The 21,455-nt window shown below is 31.9% G+C and overlaps 1 protein-coding gene across 1 annotated transcript in view; it reads right to left on the bottom strand.

The window, feature by feature from the left end:
- LOC140433829 (potassium channel subfamily K member 18-like) overlaps nt 1-15,191 on the bottom strand; it is a 93,726-nt gene extending 78,535 nt beyond the window's left edge. The window contains exon 1 of the mRNA XM_072521804.1: nt 15,095-15,191. Within this exon, the coding sequence (XP_072377905.1) occupies nt 15,095-15,191 (97 nt within the window). The remainder of the gene's footprint in view (nt 1-15,094) is intronic.
- Between the last annotated feature and the right edge of the window lie 6,264 nt (nt 15,192-21,455).

Here is a 21,455-nt window from a genome sequence, read left to right as displayed (position 1 = left end):
ATTTATATTAAGTTCTTTATATGTTGTAATTTCTGATGTTTCCGGTTCTAGCGTCGTTTGTTCTTCTCCTGTATATAGCTTTTTTAGGTAGTCAATCCACGTATCATTTTTTATGTATTTTAGTTCTATTAGTTACTTTACCTCCGTTCTTTGACGTCTGATGAAGCGCTATATTTCCTTTTGCAGACGAGAAAAATTATGTTCCATTTCTTTCGAAAAACGTTCCCAGTGACCATTTTTTATTTTTCTTATAAGTGCATGTGTTACGTTTCTAATTGTCTTGTAATTATGTTATGCCTCTTGTGTTTTGGTTGACATGTATTTCAGGTAAGCTTTTTTGTTTTCTTTACATTTTTCCTTCACTTTACTTATATTTCTTTTACCGAGAACTTTCTTGGCCGAGGCTAAGATATTAGACTTAAGTATTGTTCAGCTTTCTTCGACTCCATCACTTTCTGTGATATATGTATTTCTGTTTTTCTCGGTTCTTCTTTTCTGGAATAGGTATCTTGTCGAGTCATCCTGTAAGCTTTCTACTTTTATCTTTGTGGTGTATTTCGGTGTTTTGTTATCACATATATGTGTTTTCATTCGGCACAATACCAATTTGTGATCGCTTCCTATTTCTGCTGATGTTAGTGCTATCTATTCAACAGAATATAGTCTATAATAGATCTTTGTCCTCTACTGTTTTCAAAAATGTATTTGTATTGTTCTTTGTGAGGGAAAAATGTATTATTATTACGTATCTGGTTTTTGCTGCAGAGGTCCGTTAGAAGGTTTCCGTTTTCATTTCTGATATTTTCGTTATATCGCTGTTTTATCGCTGGAACTAAATCATTGCCAACACGGGCGTTAAAATCACCTATAATGATTATATATTTATCATTTGGGGTCTCGTTTATTACAGTCTGAAGGTGTTCCTAGAAGTTTTCCCTTGTGGTGGTATCTTTGTTGTTCTCTGGAAGTGAATTGCTACCACATGCAGAGGTTTAACATCCAGTATAATTTTTACACTTACTATTTTTATATTTGGTGTAAAAAATTTTTGTGTACTAACAGAGCGACTCCTTCTTTGGCTCTGGTTTCTTTGGCAACACCACTGTAAATCATGAGATGGTCATCTATAATAATTTGACCCTTTTCCTTTTTTCTTTGTATCTTTTAACGCACACATGTCTATATTTTTTTTTCTACAAGCTCTTTTGTAATTTTCTGCTCTCTTGTAGAGACTTTACGTTCAAAGCACCGATGCGAAGTGTATTTCTTGTTTACCACAAATTTGTTGTCCTCTTTCTCCCGTTAGTCGTCGTAATGAAATCATTCCTGTCCCGAGGCATAATTCTGTTTCTATGAGCTGTATGGTTTTAAAGTCTATCATTAGGGTGCTAAACTGGCTGTAGACCCCCTCCTCCCTTATTTGGGCTTGGAACCGGCAACAGTTCTGTCGAGCTACTCAATCTACCCAAAAAAAACTGCAGGCGGATTTGAGATATGTTACTTAAGGATGTACTTAATCTCTATTAATTCTTTGATCTGTTTTTTATTCTCTTTCAGATCTGTTTTATATTAGGTAAATTCTTATTTCATTCCTTAGGTAAATTCTTATTTCAAACCCTCCGGCGCACTTTCAGGTCTATATGTTATATAAGTATTTTAGTTTTTTTTTTTCATTTTACTTTTACCCCTTTTTGTACTTACTTTACTTTCCGTGTCCGGAACACCAACAGCTTTAAATTTTGTATTTCCAATGGTTGGCTACATAAATGGCCCTGTCATTCGCTAAAAATAAATCTTCTTCTGTGTAGGTCTCTCTCATCTCTGTGTATGCTAGTAGATTTTTTGTGGTAACAAACTTTATAATCATACCGAAGGGGCTTCTAATTTCAGAAACTGTTACACGATTACTCTATTTGATATATGTACATGTATGTACTAAATGTTTTAGTGCCAATGCATTTTAATAAAAAATACTAATTAATAAAAACGGAGATTTTCGCTTTTCCAAGTTTATAATACACACTTTCTTATGTTTGAAAATATATAAAAGTAATATAAATTACCGCCTTGCTTATTAAAACTAAAAAGTAAAATAAAGGTATATGGCGGTTAACAATTTATATTTAACTACATAAATTAGCCAAATAGTCCTTAAATTCCTCCATGAATAAATTGATGGATATTTAAATAAATTTCAAGTTCCAGAAGGTATCTGCTGTAAAATTTGAAAATCTACTACTAATACAATTATTGGCAACATCGCAGGAGTTTAGAAGTATATGCAATATCGTAAATACGGATCCCAAAAATGGTTTATACTTTTGTGGAGTCCACTTAATCCTACGTGTTGGTCGGAGTCTACATAAAGCGCTACTTAGATAATAAAATACACGGTGTATATTCTACTGGAGTTAGTATAATACCGTTTTAGAACGGAGCTTACATTAACCGCTAGATGTATATATATATATATATATATATATATATATATATATATATATATATATATATATATATATATATATATATATAAATATGTTGGAAATATCGGGTATGTGGTCTATATTAAATAAAAAATCTTTGTTTTTTCTAAAGCTCAATATTTCGCCATTTATTTGATAGCTTCATCGGGAGTAACTGTAAAAAACAAACATTTCAAAACACTGACGTACACTTAGATTTACAATACTTACAGAAATTAAAAGATTATACACATAAATAAAATTGAATACTAAAATAACATTATTGTTGATGAAACTGTACATTTAATAAAATGCATGTTAAAATTTAAAATATCTTTTGAGCACGTTCGTTAACAATAAATAAGATGGAACAAGTAAAAATTATTTCAAAATGCAAAAAATAACAATGTAAGAAAACATTAGAGGAATAGTATTTCTTTAATTAATCATTAAGGCTAGTTAGTATGATTAATCATTAAGGTGAGTGTAGTTTTAAATTTTGTTTAATATATTGCAATATATGTTGCTTAATTGCCCCGTGTCTGTTTTATAATTTAAAGTTTGTTTATTTTTGTTAATGTGGTACATCTCCAAAAATAACCTACTTTTGTAATTTTCAGTCTGTGCCAAAATACGAGCATTGTTGTAGTCTAACAGATGACCGGTGTTTTTGCAGTGCTCGACAACTGCGCAATAATTTTTTCCTAAGCGGCAATCACTTTTATGCTGTGTGATACGTTGTTTTAGCCAGTGCGATGTATGGCCAATGTAGCTTTTTTCAAATACTAGACACGATATTTCATATACCACATTACTCCTATATAAGGTTGGTACTGGGTCTTTAATTTTAGAAAAAAGTTGTTAGCTATTTATGGTATTGTATTTAGCTATATTAATATTGGAAATAGTATTCGATTGACTACATTGTTAGAATCAAGGACAGGACCATCATAGAAATTACTGCTGTAAATGAGTTTTTTTAAAATATGTTTAGGATAGCCGTTGTTTCGAAAAATTTTGTATAATATGTCCAGATTTTTTTGTAACAAATTATCATCAACAATGGACATTACCCTGTTTTTCATACCCAATACTGTATTATATTTTTGACGAGTGGTGTGGTTTGAAAAGTAATTCATATACCTTCCCGATGCTGTTGGCTTTTGGTACCAATCCAATGTCAGAATATTGTCATTTGTTCTTATTACCTTTGTGTCTAAAAATGGTATACTAAGATCTGTCTCGGTTTCAATTGTGAACTGAAGATGTTCATTAAATGAATTAAAAATGTTTAATGTGGTATTGATGTGATAAGATGGAACTGCACATATGATGTCATCGACATATTTATATATAAATGGTAATTAGAAAGGTAATTGTGTGATCACATTGTCTAAGAGATGATCAGTTACAATAGTAGCAAGGATGGGACTAATCGGGGAACTCATAGGTGTTCCAAAAATTTGGGAGTAAAATTTTTCATTGAAACTAAAATAAGTGTTATTAAAAATGAACCTGAGAATTAGTAAAAAATTACCTTTAGATAATGTCGTGCAGTCTTTTATAAGGTTCCAATTTGTTTCTATAATGTCCGTGACCATATTTAATGGAATGTTTGTAAATAAAGAAATTACATCCAAAGAAATCAAAACATAATCTTTTGGTAACCGCATTCCCCTAACAGCATCGACAAAGGTAAATGTGTCCTTAGAATTATAATTATTGCGATATTCAAAGGCATCATTTAATATATCAGCAAGAAATTTAGAAATGTTGTACGTAGTGGACTTTAAAGAACTTACAATAGGCCTGAGAGGAACGTCCAATTTATGGATTTTAGGCAAACAATAAAGTTTAGGAAAACATGAGTCATAGATTGTTAACTTTTTTGCAACTTGTTCAGTAAGTTGATGTTGGTTTTTTATTGTTTTTATTAAGTCATTATATTTTTTTTTCTGTATCACTGTAGTAGGGTCTTTGTCCAAACGAATATATGTCGATCTGTCGTTTAACAACGTTAATGTTTTGTCGATATAATCCTGTTTGTTCATAGCTACCGTACATCATGTCTGAATGCAGCTTCAAATATTTTTGAACATATTTAAACGTTTTGTTTAATGTTGTGGGGGGTTTAGATGTTGAATTGTGTAGATAATTAGTTACTACATTTGTTACTTGTGCCCTAAGTAGATCCTTGGATTCAACTGTCACCTCATCGATGATATTTTCTACATCTGCTAAAAAAATATCTAACTTAAAATCTGGGGGTGTACACTCAACACTAAATTTCGGACCAAGAGAAAGAAAATCAGACACTTCTTTTGGAAAGTCAACGCTCGACAAGTTTTTAAACCATTTGTCATTGTTTAAAAATAAGTGGTTAGAAAATAAGTTATTAGTTAGATGTTCAAACTTTTTTATGTTAGTAAGCTTGACTTGGAGTTGAAAACATTGGAAAAACTATTCTTTAACCTTTGTTCATATTCAGTTAATATGTTGTTAGGATATATATATATATATATATATATATATATATATATATATATATATATATATATATATATGAACAACGAATGTTTTGACCCTTAAAGAGGCAAGTAGATTGGAGCAACTGAAATATAAAATGAAAAGAAATAACATAATCATACTGACAATAAATGAAATCCATTGTAAAAGCACATGAGAGATAACTACAGGCCAAACATCAATGATCTGTTTAGCACATACAGATGAAATGAATATACACAAAAGAGGAGTTTTAATAATGATGCCATACGAAGCTAACCCCGCACTCATCTCATAGAATGGCAGGCTTTATCGAAAAGAATAATATGAGCAAGAGTCAGAGCGATGGTTTATAACATAATTATTTTAATACATGAATATGCTTCCACAAAAGCGATGAAGAGAAAGATTAGTTTTACAAATAACTTGAAAACACCTTTAAAAAAAGAAATAATAATAAAGAGATTTAAAGGTACTTATTGGAGACCTTGAGACCTTTGGACATGTGCTTCGAAGAAATGGTCTTGAAAAACTTACCATCCAGGGAAAAGTAGAAGGCAAAAGAAATAGAGGTAGATCTCCCACACGATACACGGACCATATTGTTGCTACCATTGGCGCTCCATTGTCAGAATGTGCTAGAATGGCAGAAGATAGAAAAACGTGGAGGAACATTGGGAAATTTAGCTAATAGCTTCATGATATCACGATACCTGCATCAGGTTAACGACTAAGAAGAAGAAGATTGGAGACCTAAACGCTAAACTAAATGCTGACAATACATGACACGACTTGCTCATAGGAACGGAGGGTCTAGGATAAAGAAATAACATCTGTAAGAAATTAATAGACTTAGACACCAAAAATTAATAGACACCATAATCAACTAATCATAGAGGGCATCATATTCAGTAATAAGAGATAAACAGACATAGAGATTACCTGGAGGAAAATTATGGAACAAAATTAATCACATAATAATCCAATAAAACTGGAGAGGATGGTTTCAAGACGTTAGAAACAAAATAGCATCAGATGAATTATTAGACAATATGTTGGTTGGGACGAAGCTAAAATTGAATATTCAGACACAAAATATAGAAAATATAGAAAACTTACAGTAAAGAAAAAAATTAACGTCATAAAACTTAAAGAAGAAGGAGAAAAACACAAAAACGTTACTTAATTGAAAGAAAAATAAAACAGAGAGATAGACTCTGAAGGGAAAATAGAAACGATTCTTTTCAAGAAAAAGATAGACAAAAAATAGGATAGTCCACAAACATTGCAAAAAATAAATGGGCAAAGAAGAACTAAAGTAGAAATGCAACAAAAGAAAGTAACAACAAAAGGAAGGAAAAATACTAAGAGAAGAACAAAGAAATCAAGCAGAAGTCAAGGAGGAAAGAAGTTTTCTAAACGAAAGATTGAAAAGTTTAGAACAAGCTGCACAAAAATACGACACAAAAACACAGTACAGCATGATTTGAGAATTAGTAAGGAGTTATTAGCAAAACACCGGAAAATTAAAAATAGTAATGAAAACTTCTAAAAGCGGAAAAAGAAGTCATTAACAGGTGGACAGACTATTTCGAATCTAGATATATATATATATATATATATATATATATATATATATATATATATATATATATATATATATATATATATATTGTTATGATATGTAAAATCAAAAAAATATTGGTTTGTTTAAAATATTTCAAAGTTCAACAAAAAATTAAAATAATTCAGATAAGTAGGATAATATCCAACAAACATTTCGGAGAAGGAAAGTTATTAAATCCTTGAATTACCTGTACCAAACAAAATGTAAGCTTTACATCAATCATTTCTTTGTTATACTTGAGTGACCCGCATAAGTTTAAGTGAAACAAAAGACAAATTGAAACGGGTTTTTACAAATGCATTAGTGCAGTGATTAAAGACAATAGAAGATATTTTAGAAAGAGGTTTTTGTTAGTTTTAAGATTTATAGAAAAATATTATTTGTAAATAAGTTTTAGGAAATTTATAATTATAGGTAAAAATTTGTTTGTTATCGAAATGAAGAAATGGGGAATTGTGACGAGTTGTGATTGGCGGAGATTGAAAAAGGTGGGATAAGTGTGTGGGAGAAAGTTTAGCGAGATCGAGGAGAGAGAAAAGATAGCGGTCAGTTGGTTTCCAAGTCTGTGAGAGGAACAGGGATTGTTCTCTGGCGGTTCCTGAAATGTAGCAAGCAGTAGTGTGGAATGTTAGTGAGTTTTTGGAGTTAGTGTATCTGACAGGAGCTGAAGCAGCAAAATATTGTAAGTCATATTTCTCTACTTATATTCCAAGAGTCACTGTTCAGGCCAACGAGAGATTCAGTTTATCGTAAAGAGAAGATATTCCAAAAGTCATTTTTCACTCGGGCCAACGAGAGATTCAGTTTATCGAGAGGAGAAAAGGCTATCATAATTTGAATGATTTGTGCTTTTGAAGGAGATCATTAAGGACGATATACTTGCAACAATCTGTGTAAGATTGCTGATTACATAGGGAGCGGTTGAGAGGAGATAATACAGTCTATAAGGAACAAGGATTTGGACCACTCATCATCAGAGAGAGATATTTTGTTTTCTGCAGTTTTTCTTTTATTGATAACACAATTTTTACACTTAATTTAGAAAGGATATAAATATTTTGATTAGGAGAGTTAGAATAGTTCGGAATTTTGAGATTTCAATTAATATTGTTTGTACCATTTAATTTGATTGTTCTCGTATGTAGAACAAAATTTTTGAGAATCATTATATGAGATTTGTTTATTGAAAACTTTTGAGTGTGAATTATTTCATTATTTTTATTTCAATATATAGTGTTAGATCATATGTGTTTTTTATTATTCCGGTATTCTTTGGACCTTACCTTTCACATGTAATAACATAGATATTGAAGCACGAATTTAACCCTGAGATAAAAGAATTAAAAATTGTGATAGAATCATAATCATATCATTTAAATAATTTTAATTAATCAAAAAATTAATTAGCTAATTATTGCTTGGCGCACCAAGACTTTAAATATCACAATAACTGGTTCCAAAACGTGGGGCTTGAAAATATCGCAGCTTTACATGTGAAGGAAGGGAAAGAGATCTGGAATAAGTACAGGTGATCCAGAGATAAAAACATATAACATTGAGGGAATTTGAATTTGAAAGTATTTTGACAATTTTTCCAGGGAATATAAATTTGATTGATTGATTGATCGTAGTTAGTGGATATTTACTGCTATTGAATTATTTGATTTTATTTTCTTTACCAATCGTACATTTGATATTTATTTTGAATTATTTGAATTTTACTGATTGCATATTTGATATTTGTCGTGAAAATTTAATACATTTGGGAAGAAATATTGTCGTGTTCTGAAACATATAGAGTGTTGTAAAATTTCACATTTGGCGGGGACAAAAACAATAACAAAAAGTAACAACATGTCTGTCACAAGGAGACAAAGTAAAATGCAGGAAAGGAAGGAGGATAACAGAGAAGATGAAACAATTCTGGAAGAAGTATCGGATAATGAAGGAAATGTGACAATAGTTGAGGAGAGAAAAGAACTATCAGGAATAGATAAAATATTACAACTAATGCAACTCCAGTCACAAAAAATGGATGAAACAAAACAAACAATAGAGAAAAACCAAAATGAAACATCACTAAAAATGGAAAAAAACCAAATTGAAACGAAACAAACAATGGAAGAAAACCAACGGGAAACAAGGCAAGCAATAGAACTAAATAACAGGAATATAGAGAAGCGTTTGGAAAACTATGAACAAGAAATTAAAGGATGTGTTGAGGGGATAAAGAAAGAACTGATACAACAGATAGAAGAAATAACCATAAAGAATGCAAAACAAGAGACAGAGATTAAAGATATCCAAAATACAATGAAGGAGATGCAAAATTGCCAGAGAAAGGAACTAGAGATGCAGAGAGAAGAAATAGAAACTAAAATGAAAGATAGTAAGACTGTCCAGAAAAAGGAATTAGAACAGTTAGAAGAAAAATTTGAAATGGCGCTACAAGAAGACAGGAAGGAAATAGAAAGAAGATTAAAGCAAAATGAAAAACAAATGGCAGAAATTGAACTAAGAGGGGTAGAGAGAAAAGAAGTTATCATCCATGGAACAAGCGAGTCGAAAATACAATTTGGCGGGGATATTCGGAAAACACACCCAGTACCGTTTGTTAAAAATTTGAAAACCAAATTACAACATATTAGATATTTTGACGATTGCAAAGAAACAATTAGAAACCATTTGAAAGAAGGAGCAGCGTTATGGTATGAAAGCAAGGAAGATGAGTTTGAAAATTGGACAGATTTTGAAAATAAATTTCTCAACTATTTCTGGGGGAAAAATAAACAGAGAGAAATCAACCAAGAGCTACAGAATGGAAAATATCACGAAAAAATGGGAATATCTGAAGAAAGATATGCTTTGCAGATATATAACAATTCAAAATATCTAGAATACAAATATTCTACCGAACAGCTGGTAGAAATGATCAGCAGACATTTTGAGGAAACGTTGGAAGATCACGTGATTTTGAGAAACTATCAAGATATTGATAGTTTGTGCCAATTCCTTCAATTAAAAGAAGCGAAAAGAAAAGAAATGAGAAATAGAAGACAACATGACCAATATAATGGACCGGAAAGAAGGTATTCATCAAATTATGACCAGAGAAACCGACATCCCAGATCAACAAACGAATATAGGCCGAGAAATTATAAAAATTACAATAGACAACAAAATTACGATAACAGGAATGACACACAACAGAGAACATATGAAAATCACAACAGGAATAGAGATGCACAAAATCCTCCGAATAGGAATACTAACGAACAAAGGGACGATAGAAATAACCAGAGCTTCCAACAACAAAATAGAAGGGAGATGAATCATGTAGCAATAGGAAACGACAGACAAATTTCTAATTCTAATCTAATATTTTTAGATGCATTTATAAAACATAAAGCGATTAAAATTGTGATTGATTCTGGATCGGAGATATCGCTAATCAATAAAAAACTAGTAAAAGAATTAAATTTGGACAGATTTGTGTATAAGATTCCTAGGGTTGATTTAGTGGGTGCAAACAATAAAAATTTGACGACAGTAAACGAAGGCTTGGGAGTACAGATAAGAGTGGGAAACAAATTCCATATTATGAAATGTGTGGTGATTGAAGATTTAAATCATGATATGATAGCGGGAATTGATGAATTGAGGAAAAAAGATATCACCATAAATTTTTCGGAAAATAAACTGGAAATCAGAGCAGAACCAGACAACACAGGAGAAGAAAAGCAAACAGATAGGAAAACAAATTCTGGAAGGATCAATGCACAGGAAAAACGCAAAGAAATCGATATGACTGTAGAGGATAAACCGAAAGTACAAGAACAAGATCTAACAGAAAAGAAAAAGAGAAGGAAGAAAAAGAAGAAGAGTTCGAAAAGAAAGCAGGAAAATAAGATGGAGACCAGAGAAAAACAGGAAATAGAAGGTACAGAAGAATTGTTGGCAACCGACGATAAAACAGAATGGAAGCAGGAAGAAAAAGAAGGTATCATCAGAGAAATAAAAGGAATAGAAACATGGTGCTCGGAATACCAAAGGGAATTAGAGGATAAAAAGAAAACAGAAAAAAAAATGGCACTGATGGACGAGAATCCAGAATTTTGTGAAGAAGTATTATGGACAGTGAACACATGTGAACAAAAGGTGGATGAAAGAAAAATAAATTGTGGAAAAAACATGGAGAAGGAAATAGAGAAGATTTTAGGAAACCATGAAGATTTTGTTAATAAAGTAAATCAAGTGGTTAAAAATTATGAATTTTCTTTTAAGGGAAAATACTTGGAAAAATTTAAAACGAAAATATATCCAATCCCGTATAAAGACAGGCAATATACGGGGTATTTGAACATTCACGACATTTGTCAGTATCATAAGTAGATTTTAATAACATAGTGAAATAATTTGATCCTAGAAAACTTTTGTCATTTTAAAATTTAACAAAGAGTTTTCGGCAGATCAAATGGCGGGGATTTGTTATGATATGTAAAATCAAAAAAATATTGGTTTGTTTAAAATATTTCAAAGTTCAACAAAAAATTAAAATAATTCAGATAAGTAGGATAATATCCAACAAACATTTCGGAGAAGGAAAGTTATTAAATCCTTGAATTACCTGTACCAAACAAAATGTAAGCTTTACATCAATCATTTCTTTGTTATACTTGAGTGACCCGCATAAGTTTAAGTGAAACAAAAGACAAATTGAAACGGGTTTTTACAAATGCATTAGTGCAGTGATTAAAGACAATAAAAGATATTTTAGAAAGAGGTTTTTGTTAGTTTTAAGATTTATAGAAAAATATTATTTGTAAATAAGTTTTAGGAAATTTATAATTATAGGTAAAAATTTGTTTGTTATCGAAATGAAGAAATGGGGAATTGTGACGAGTTGTGATTGGCGGAGATTGAAAAAGGTGGGATAAGTGTGTGGGAGAAAGTTTAGCGAGATCGAGGAGAGAGAAAAGATAGCGGTCAGTTGGTTTCCAAGTCTGTGAGAGGAACAGGGATTGTTCTCTGGCGGTTCCTGAAATGTAGCAAGCAGTAGTGTGGAATGTTAGTGAGTTTTTGGAGTTAGTGTATCTGACAGGAGCTGAAGCAGCAAAATATTGTAAGTCATATTTCTCTACTTATATTCCAAGAGTCACTGTTCAGGCCAACGAGAGATTCAGTTTATCGTAAAGAGAAGATATTCCAAGAGTCATTTTTCACTCGGGCCAACGAGAGATTCAGTTTATCGAGAGGAGAAAAGGCTATCATAATTTGAATGATTTGTGCTTTTGAAGGAGATCATTAAGGACGATATACTTGCAACAATCTGTGTAAGATTGCTGATTACATAGGGAGCGGTTGAGAGGAGATAATACAGTCTATAAGGAACAAGGATTTGGACCACTCATCATCAGAGAGAGATATTTTGTTTTCTGCAGTTTTTCTTTTATTGATAACACAATTTTTACACTTAATTTAGAAAGGATATAAATATTTTGATTAGGAGAGTTAGAATAGTTCGGAATTTTGAGATTTCAATTAATATTGTTTGTACCATTTAATTTGATTGTTCTCGTATGTAGAACAAAATTTTTGAGAATCATTATATGAGATTTGTTTATTGAAAACTTTTGAGTGTGAATTATTTCATTATTTTTATTTCAATATATAGTGTTAGATCATATGTGTTTTTTATTATTCCGGTATTCTTTGGACCTTACCTTTCACATGTAATAACATAGATATTGAAGCACGAATTTAACCCTGAGATAAAAGAATTAAAAATTGTGATAGAATCATAATCATATCATTTAAATAATTTTAATTAATCAAAAAATTAATTAGCTAATTATTGCTTGGCGCACCAAGACTTTAAATATCACGATAATATATATATATATATATATATATATATATATATATATATATATATATATATTGAAATGATATTATTTAAAAAATTAATTTATAAGTTACACATTAGATAATATTAGATATTTGGTTATTTTAATAAGTTATATACTAGAGAATTTAATAAAAATTATTTATGTGAGGGCATTTTTAAGAAATTAGCATATAATAATTGTAAAAAGTTGTATTTTAGTAGTTATGATTTTGTAGATATATTTAAGTGAGCCATGTGACTAGGTAACACACTATACATACTCTCCAAGTGACATTTTAGGAATTAAAGTGGGGTTATAATAATAATGTTAGTTTAAAATGTTTAATTTATATATATTTAATGATTTAAATGTTTATTCTGATCTGAAAAGCCTAAATGTCAACAAAATTATCAATAGAACATTAACGAATTTTCCAGAATGCAGAATTTGATCTTTGTTTATGTTGGAACATTCTGGAATAATGATTATGTCGGTAGATCGAACAGATACTTTTTTCGAGAACATCCATATAGAAGAAATAGAACTAAATCGAACATGATTTCTTACCAGATGGTTCTGGAAGATTGAAAAGATATAAATACCCGTGATTTGGATTCAAGATGGCCAGTTTATTATGAAAGTTAGTAGAAGATAGACTCATTTAGTTAGTGAAGTCAATTGTTCAGAATTTTCAGGACAGTCAATCAGTTACAAATAGTCTAATTGTTTAATATAGTGAGTTAAATGAAGATTAAAAATTATGCACATTTATAATTATACACAAATAATTATTGAAGATTAAAAAAGTATATTAGAAGAATATTGGAAAAATTAAAATTATATTATGATTGGAGATTAGTATAAATCAACTTATAATAATTGGATATTGGTATATTGAAAAGAAGAATAAATATAAATGCTGTTTTGCTGGTTTGCTTGGTGGTTTATAAATGCTGGTGAAGAAAAATATATTTTAAATTGGTAGAAGCTGATAATTGGAAAAAGTAATTTCACAAAAACAAGGATAACCGAAGTACGAAGACATTCAGTGGTGATTAGAATATATATAGTGGAAAACAGTTCATTTAGGCATTCAGTGAAAGAAAGGTACAAAATTTTGTTAATATAATTTAGTTAGTGTCATAACAGTTTCAATTTTGAAGATAGTTTGTTTAAATTTTACATTGTCTATAGAATTTAATTAGTTTTATAAGAATATCAATTTAAAGATAGTTTATTTTAAATTTACATTGGCTAGGTTAGATATATATATATATATGTGTGTTTCATAATAGTTATAATAAAGATAATTTAAAAAAGTACTTATAAACTAATTCTTTGAGAACCGCGATAAAAACCCTATATTATTAAAAATACTCATTGCTCATCATTCAAACAAACAATACATTATAACAATTTATATATATATATATATATATATATATATATATATATATATATATATATATATATATATATATAGTGGCCAATATGTTTAATCACAAATTAATCCCTTAATTTGTAATCTCACATTATTCTTAACTTCTTAACCTTTTATAGTTTGACCGTGTATAGTTACAACATTGTGAAATATATCGTGTAATATTTTAATAATTAGAGTCCATTCACCTACAAACCTGCACTTAATAAATTGCCGAATAATATATTTTCCAATTGAACTTCCTAAGTGTTGCAATAACGGCCTAGATTGAATCGTATTGTAAGCTCATAGTTCAAAGTTTGTTGGTATGATACAAACATTAACCTTTGTGCTGAGGTAAACATTATTTGTGAAATTATAAATTGGGGATTTGAGCTCATTTGAGCGCAGTCTATTATATATGGTTACTTAACCAACAACTAGAGTGTAATTATCAGTAGCTGTTAATAAAACTATAATTTTTACTCCACAACATTTTATTGTATTACCATTTTTGATCGAGAAGAATCGGACAAAGGGGCATTAGAAAACAATTCGATCCTGCTATTTACATCGATTTGTCCATTGTTCCTTCGACAAAACAATATCAAAAGGGTGTTAATTGGATTGGAGTTTCGAAGGAGACGACCCGTAACGACGAGAAAGCAATACTGTTTCAGCAGAAGAAAAAGAGTGTGAAGAATATTATAAAAGAACCGTAAAAAGGGATAACAAAAGAAGATTTGAAGTTAAAATACCCTTTAATTTCTAATACAAGCCTATTAGGGGACTTAAAACAGCAATCATATGCGAGACTGCTGCAATTAGAGAATAAATTTCAAAGAAACAGAAACCTAGGAAAAGAGTACAGGAAATTTATGAAGGAATATGAAGACTTAGGTCACATGAAATTAAATAAAACCGAAACCATAAATAAGCAAGAGTACTACCTGCCTCATCATGCAGTAATAAAAGAAGATAGTATCACAACAAAATGCAGGGTCGTGTTTGACGCTTCCAGTAAAAGTTCAATAGGAATTAGTCCCAATTATATAATGCACTCTGGACCTCGTCTGCAGCAAGATCTTACAAATATATTATAATAAATTGGAGGTCGTACAAAATAGCTTATACTGCAGATCTAGAGAAAATGTTTAGGCAAATAAAGATAGCTGAAGAAGATCAAGTTTACCAGAAGATATTATGGAAATAGTCTGTAAAAGAACCAATAAAGGAGTATCAGTTGTCAACAGTAACATATGGTACGAAGGCGGCGCCGTACCTTGCATTAAGAGTTATACAGGAATTATGTAATGACGAGAAATTTAAATATCTACTAGCTGCGGAAATTATTAAACGCAACATGTATGTAGACGACGTGCTAGCTGGATCAGAAACGTTGGCTAAAGCTCATCAAGCTGAAACAGAGTTAACAGAAATGTTCAAGAAAGGGGGTTTTGTATTAAGAAAATGGATTAGTCATACTCAAGATTTAATGGAAACCATACCGGAGTAACTAAAAAGTGTCGATCTCAAAACGTTAGACAAAGAAGATATACATAAAACGCTAGGGATCCACTGGTCACCGGTTGAAGATGTAATTACATTTAAAATAAATATAACCGAACATAAAAAAATAACAAAGAGGCTGATGTTATCGATAATAGCAAAAATATATGTCTCATTACGACGGATTGCGCCAGTAATAATACAATCAAAAATATTCATACAAGATTTGTGGATGAAAAGAGATTTTTGGAACAGTTGGAGACATGACTACTTGTCAAATTTACAACAGCGATTTAAGTTCCAAAAACCCGTCACAAACCCAAAAAAAGAAGAAGTTGTGATAATAAAGGAGGATGACACCTCGCTGAAGAAATTGCCACTAGCGAAGATAATCGTAACACATCCCGCTGAAGGTTTGACAAGAGTCGCAACAGTCAAAAGGTGAACGGAAAAGTAACTACCTACTCGTCCTATACACAAATTAATACCAATACTACGAGAGCCCACCTCAGAAAAGACAAATAGAGCACGTAGTATGTGGAGAAAGTTTATGTTTTGCATCCTATTTTTAGTATTTTTGAAGCCATCAAATGCAAATTTGTACAAAATTTATATCCCATCCCCCGGCATAAATTCAGAGCATCTAAGCGGTGTATACATAGATCGAGGAATATTTAGAATAAAAACTCATCAAGAAAAGAAAAAAAAATTAGATGGTGAACGAACGATAGATTCAACGGTAAAAACTCTGGAAGATACGTGTAAGGCAAGCAATATAATAAATTCTAATTCACTATCGAACCGGCTAAAAGAGGAACAAAAACGAGCAAAAATGATAAGTTGAGCATTAGATCTGGAAGTTAAAAGAAGGCCGAACGGACATAGATTCCGTGGACGAAAATCAGAAGGATCTTAATAAAAAATTCAAACCATTAGACAAAGCTGATGTCACAAACAATAGCTTCGATTAACTCCACATAAGAAAGAAATAAACGGAAATTTAAATAGGTTCCGAGAAGCACTGATAAACGGAACTAAGGAAATGTCTAAAGACCTAAGTGATGTCTCATATAGAGCTGACACATAAGAGAAAGAGTACATACGAATTAAAGTGGAAACGACTTATAATAGTGCAATGAAATATGCAAAAGAATATGCTAACACATACGAAAAAATATTAAGTCTTCATTACAATCATGGACACTTCATAGATATTATAAAACCCGGACAAATAGAGTCAATCATTTCGAATGATACAATGTTCCTTCCACAAGAAGTAGATATAAGAAGGCAGCCAATAATAGATACGGTCGTGCAAAATAAAGAAGGAGACATCGTCATTATTGGCTATTTCCTAATAATTGACAACACTAGATACAACCTACTGAGAGTCACAGCTCTTCCGTTGTCGGTGAGAGGTGATGTTGTGCGCCCGTTGTTGGTTCCAATGAATCTACTTGCAGTAGATTACAATAACTTACACTATTTTGAAGTTACATATGAAGATAAAGGAAGGTGTATAGAATTAAACAAAGGATAGTTAGCATGGTCACCAATGGGAATCATTAATATGGATACCCATCCAAACTGTATCTTAAATGAATTATATGATAGAACTACCAACACCACATGCAATATAATAGAGTACACGATAAAGAAAGCCAGTTGGTTGAAAATGAGCACACCGAACCTCTGGCTAGTAATTCCACCATACGCTATAAATTTAGCTATAATGTACGACGGTTCTCGATCTAAACATATAATCAATAAAACGAGTTTTATAAAGCTGTCACCAAAATGCGTTGTTTAGACCCGAAACATAACATTACTCTCATCCAGTAATGGATTGGAAACAGAAATTGGAAGTTATTTAAAGACTCCCGTCAGTCCCATTAATGAGCTTATGCAGAAGCCAATCATAAAGCAGAACAACATTCCCAGAAATAATATAGATATTCAGGGAGATGAGTTGCCAAATATTGTACTTAAGACAGAGCAGTATGATCAAGATATATCCGAACACACGTGGATAACCATTACTAACCATTAGTGGATTCCTCATGTAACCACGGGACTAGTCACTATATTCATGTTGATTGTCATTATGTGGAAGGTAGTCAGATACATTCGAAGCTCCAAGAGAGCCAGAAAACAAATACATCAAGGTTCTTGCATCCAACCTCATCCAGCGCCTCGAAGGCATACGGTATAACAACCAAATTTAAGTAAAACTTTAGAGAAAGCCCCTCCTATATCAGTTTCACTTAATGAGCTTAGATTTGAATTAGATAGTTTAGCTGAATCATAAATTCTAAATATTCAAGTTATAAGTAGCACTGCTCGGGTGAGATAATAATTCAAAAACCGAGTGAATTAGTGTTATGATTATTGTTATATTATTAATATTTTATATTTTATATGTTTAGATATTTTCTATTATAAATCTATTATAAAAAAAATAAAGGATATATTTTAAGAAGAGATAATTTAAATCGCTATAAGAAAAATAAAAAATGAGAAAAACAGCATAAATTGATAACATATCCACTGAACTACTAAAAATCGACATAGAATAAGTTAGCGGAATATTATTTAAGCTATTTAAAGAAATATGGGCTAAAAAACAAATTACCACCAATCGGAAGGATGAGATCATTCTAAAACTGCAAAAAAGGAAGATATCAAGAAATGTTATAATTGGAGACCAGTAACACTGTTACCTACACTCTCAAAAGTTTTTACAAAAGTATTACTAGAGAGATTAAAACCAGAAATTGTTAAAGAATTAAGAAACAAACCAAGTAGAATTTCTGCGAAACTGTTTAACTGTTGATCATAATATTATTAATATTGTATGGCCATTTTATCGGGCATAATGTTAGTGAAATATGCGACGTATGCACAAGGAACCATATTTTCCCACAAGGAATCACACAAGGTCCTCACCTCATTTTGGCGGAGTATACGAACTGATTAAATGGTTAGCATGGTTAAATTAATAAAGGCACATCTGAAGCGTGTTATCAAAGAAATAAACTTACGGAAAATTTTATCTGAATACTTGTTCAGGTGGAAGTTGTACCAAGACCTTTGAATCTCATGTCTTCTGGTCTATCCAATCTATCCACACTTACTCCCTTTCACTTCCTTGTTGGAAGATCAATAAATTCCATACTCGAAATTGAATTAAGATAAGCTTAACCAAATAGCATGTTTGAAAGAGATGGCCATTAGAATACACCTCTAAACTCTAGCAGCGATACAAGTGGAAGAAAAATCAGCGTAATGATCGGTACATTGGTGTTAGTCAGGGACAGAAATATATCTTCCCTACATTGGTTTTTAAGACATGTTCAATCCGTTCACTCAGGATCTGATGAAATGGTCAAAGTCGTGACTATTCGTACTTCAAGGGGCACTACCCATAGGGCTGTGGCATGTATCTGCCTTCTTGCTGAAAATTTACTACTATACAGTAATTAATTTTTTCGCAAAATTGCTAAAAATACAAGTTATTGTAATTGTAAGGTAAGATCAATGACGTATAATATATATTTATTATAAGTCATTGGGTAAGATAGACTTACTAAGGATAGACACTATGGATGATAATAGACATATTATCTTTATATATAAAGCTATATATAAGGAAAATTTGCTTCATGAGCCCGAAGAAGGCATCTGACTGATTACAAAATAAACAACTAGCCTAATACTAGCATATGACACATCAAATCAAACGACGTAAGACGTATAGTACAAGTATATAACAGTATACTATAAGTATATAGACATATACTACAAGTAGTATAATGCATATAGCGTGCCATCAATATGATAACATATATGATATTATGCTAAGGTAAAAAAACATGATGTCAGGTCAGAAGTGCACCAGATCATACTTTATATTTCATCATCATCATCAACTACCCTCTAACGGACACTGCCGAACATAGGCCTCTCGCATGCTTTTCCACTTAGTCCGATTTTGCGCCATCTGAATCCAATTTGTAGTCACTCTTTTTATGTCATCTGTCCATCTCGTTGGGGGTCGACCTTTATTTCTGTTAGCTTGTATTCGGGGTCTCCATTCCAAAATTCTTTTTTTCCACCGGTCATCAACTGATCTTGCTACATGACCTGCCCAGTTCCACTTTAGTGTTGTTATCCTTTCAATAACGTCTGCTACTCCTGATCTTTTGCTTATAGTAGCATTGGGTATTCTATCACGTAGAGAAATCCCTACCTTATTCTCTCCATTGCCCTTTCCGCAACTTGTAGTTTACTTACTGATGTTCTTGTGAGTGTTAGGGTTTCTGCGCCGTAGGTCATCACTGACAAAATACACTGATTAAATACTTTTCTTTTTAGACACATTGGAATCTTAGACCTAAAAATATCCTTCATCTTTCCAAATGCAGCCCAAGCGAGGTTTATTCTTCTTTTCAGCTCGATTGTTTGGTTGTCTTATAATATGCAAAAAGCTTAATATTTAAAAAATTGTATGACTGAATGTAAATGACAATTGATTGGAGCCCCCGTCGCATGTGACGGGCAAAGTAACTAACATATAAATAAGTAAATACCGATCAGAAGTTCCCGGACAGGGGGAGATTGGTTTTTTGCAGTTTTCCCATCTCACTACCCAATGATACCTGTCCGACCCTGAGAAAAGAGCCACACCATTTTCTCACCTGAATCGACAAGTGCCGAAACGCACTATCTATCAAACGCTGACGAAGCCTGACCGTTAACGCAAGCGATCAATAACACGAATTTTAGTGCAATACTCTAGTTCTGAAGCTGGTCGCAAAACTACAAACGGCTTGCAGAAACAAGGGTCACATACACAACACTCACACTAGCATGACAGTGAAAGGGGTCCTCTTTCTGCTACCGAAGCATCCTCGTCGCTGGGACACTCGGCCGACAACGGAGCTATGTTACTTGACACGGGATCTAGGGTCGGATGGGGCTGTCTAAGCGACTGAAGGAGCCAAAGTAAAACCAAAATGGTAGCGTCCATCACTGCTACGCTAACACACATACATTCACACTGGGCTACCTGCGCGGCAAGCCGCCTCTCGAAAGATGACAAGGCCAGGCCGTTAACAAAAACACCCAATAACAAAATTTTAGTGCAATACACTAGTTTTCGAAGTTACGTGTAGACGTAAAAGCGGTTACAGGAACAATAGTAACTAGAGACACGGTTCTCGCCTCTTATTCGAATAATGACTACAGCTCAATAGCCTCCAAGATGCTTCACCACAAAAACAACGTTATTTCAGTTGTGTTTTGGGATCTGTTCTGCTTTCGTTCATTACAAAAAAACATTCAACTCCAGCCTGAAGAGGATCCAACGATCCTAAACGAGTACTCACATGTTCATTCCTTTTCGAAATAAAAATTTATGTCACCTATCCTGCAAAATTAACATTGAGAAGAAGATCAGAAGTTTGCGAACTTATTTCTATGGTACTGAACACAGTTTTTTGCTTAGAATTTGAATTTAGGATTTTAAAGTTAAACCCCTCTTCCCAACCCCCAGGGATGAGGAGTGAAGTAGTGGTGAGGAGTCGCGCCTGGTTTCATTCGATAGATTTTTAAAAAAATATGAAACACCTGTTTTTTGTTTTTTCATTTAAGAGTGTATTTATTGCGATATTAGACCGAATCAATAATTTTCGTAAGGTATCAGGATAAATCGTACTCTTCCGATTAAAGCGCTATCAATCAACAATTCGAAAAAAGTTACTGATAGTAAGAATTAGTTACTAATAAATCAAAATCTGTAATAGATGGTGGTTCTAATTTAAGATTATAAAATTGCCGCCTACCCCACGAGGTTGTCTTTGGTTGAAAGGGGGTTGGCATCATTCGATAGATTTTTAAAAAATAATAAAAATATGTTTTGCAGTTTTTTAATCCAATGTAAATTTCGCGAAATATTCTATCGTCTCGCTTCTTTTGGTACACTCGATATAATGTACATATATTTAAATAAAAAAGTTAAATTAAAAATAAAAATTACAATACAA

This window comes from Diabrotica undecimpunctata, chromosome 2 (genome assembly GCF_040954645.1).
Source record: "Diabrotica undecimpunctata isolate CICGRU chromosome 2, icDiaUnde3, whole genome shotgun sequence".
Lineage (NCBI taxonomy): Eukaryota > Metazoa > Arthropoda > Insecta > Coleoptera > Chrysomelidae > Diabrotica > Diabrotica undecimpunctata.
This window is presented reverse-complemented; position numbering and strand designations above follow the sequence as displayed.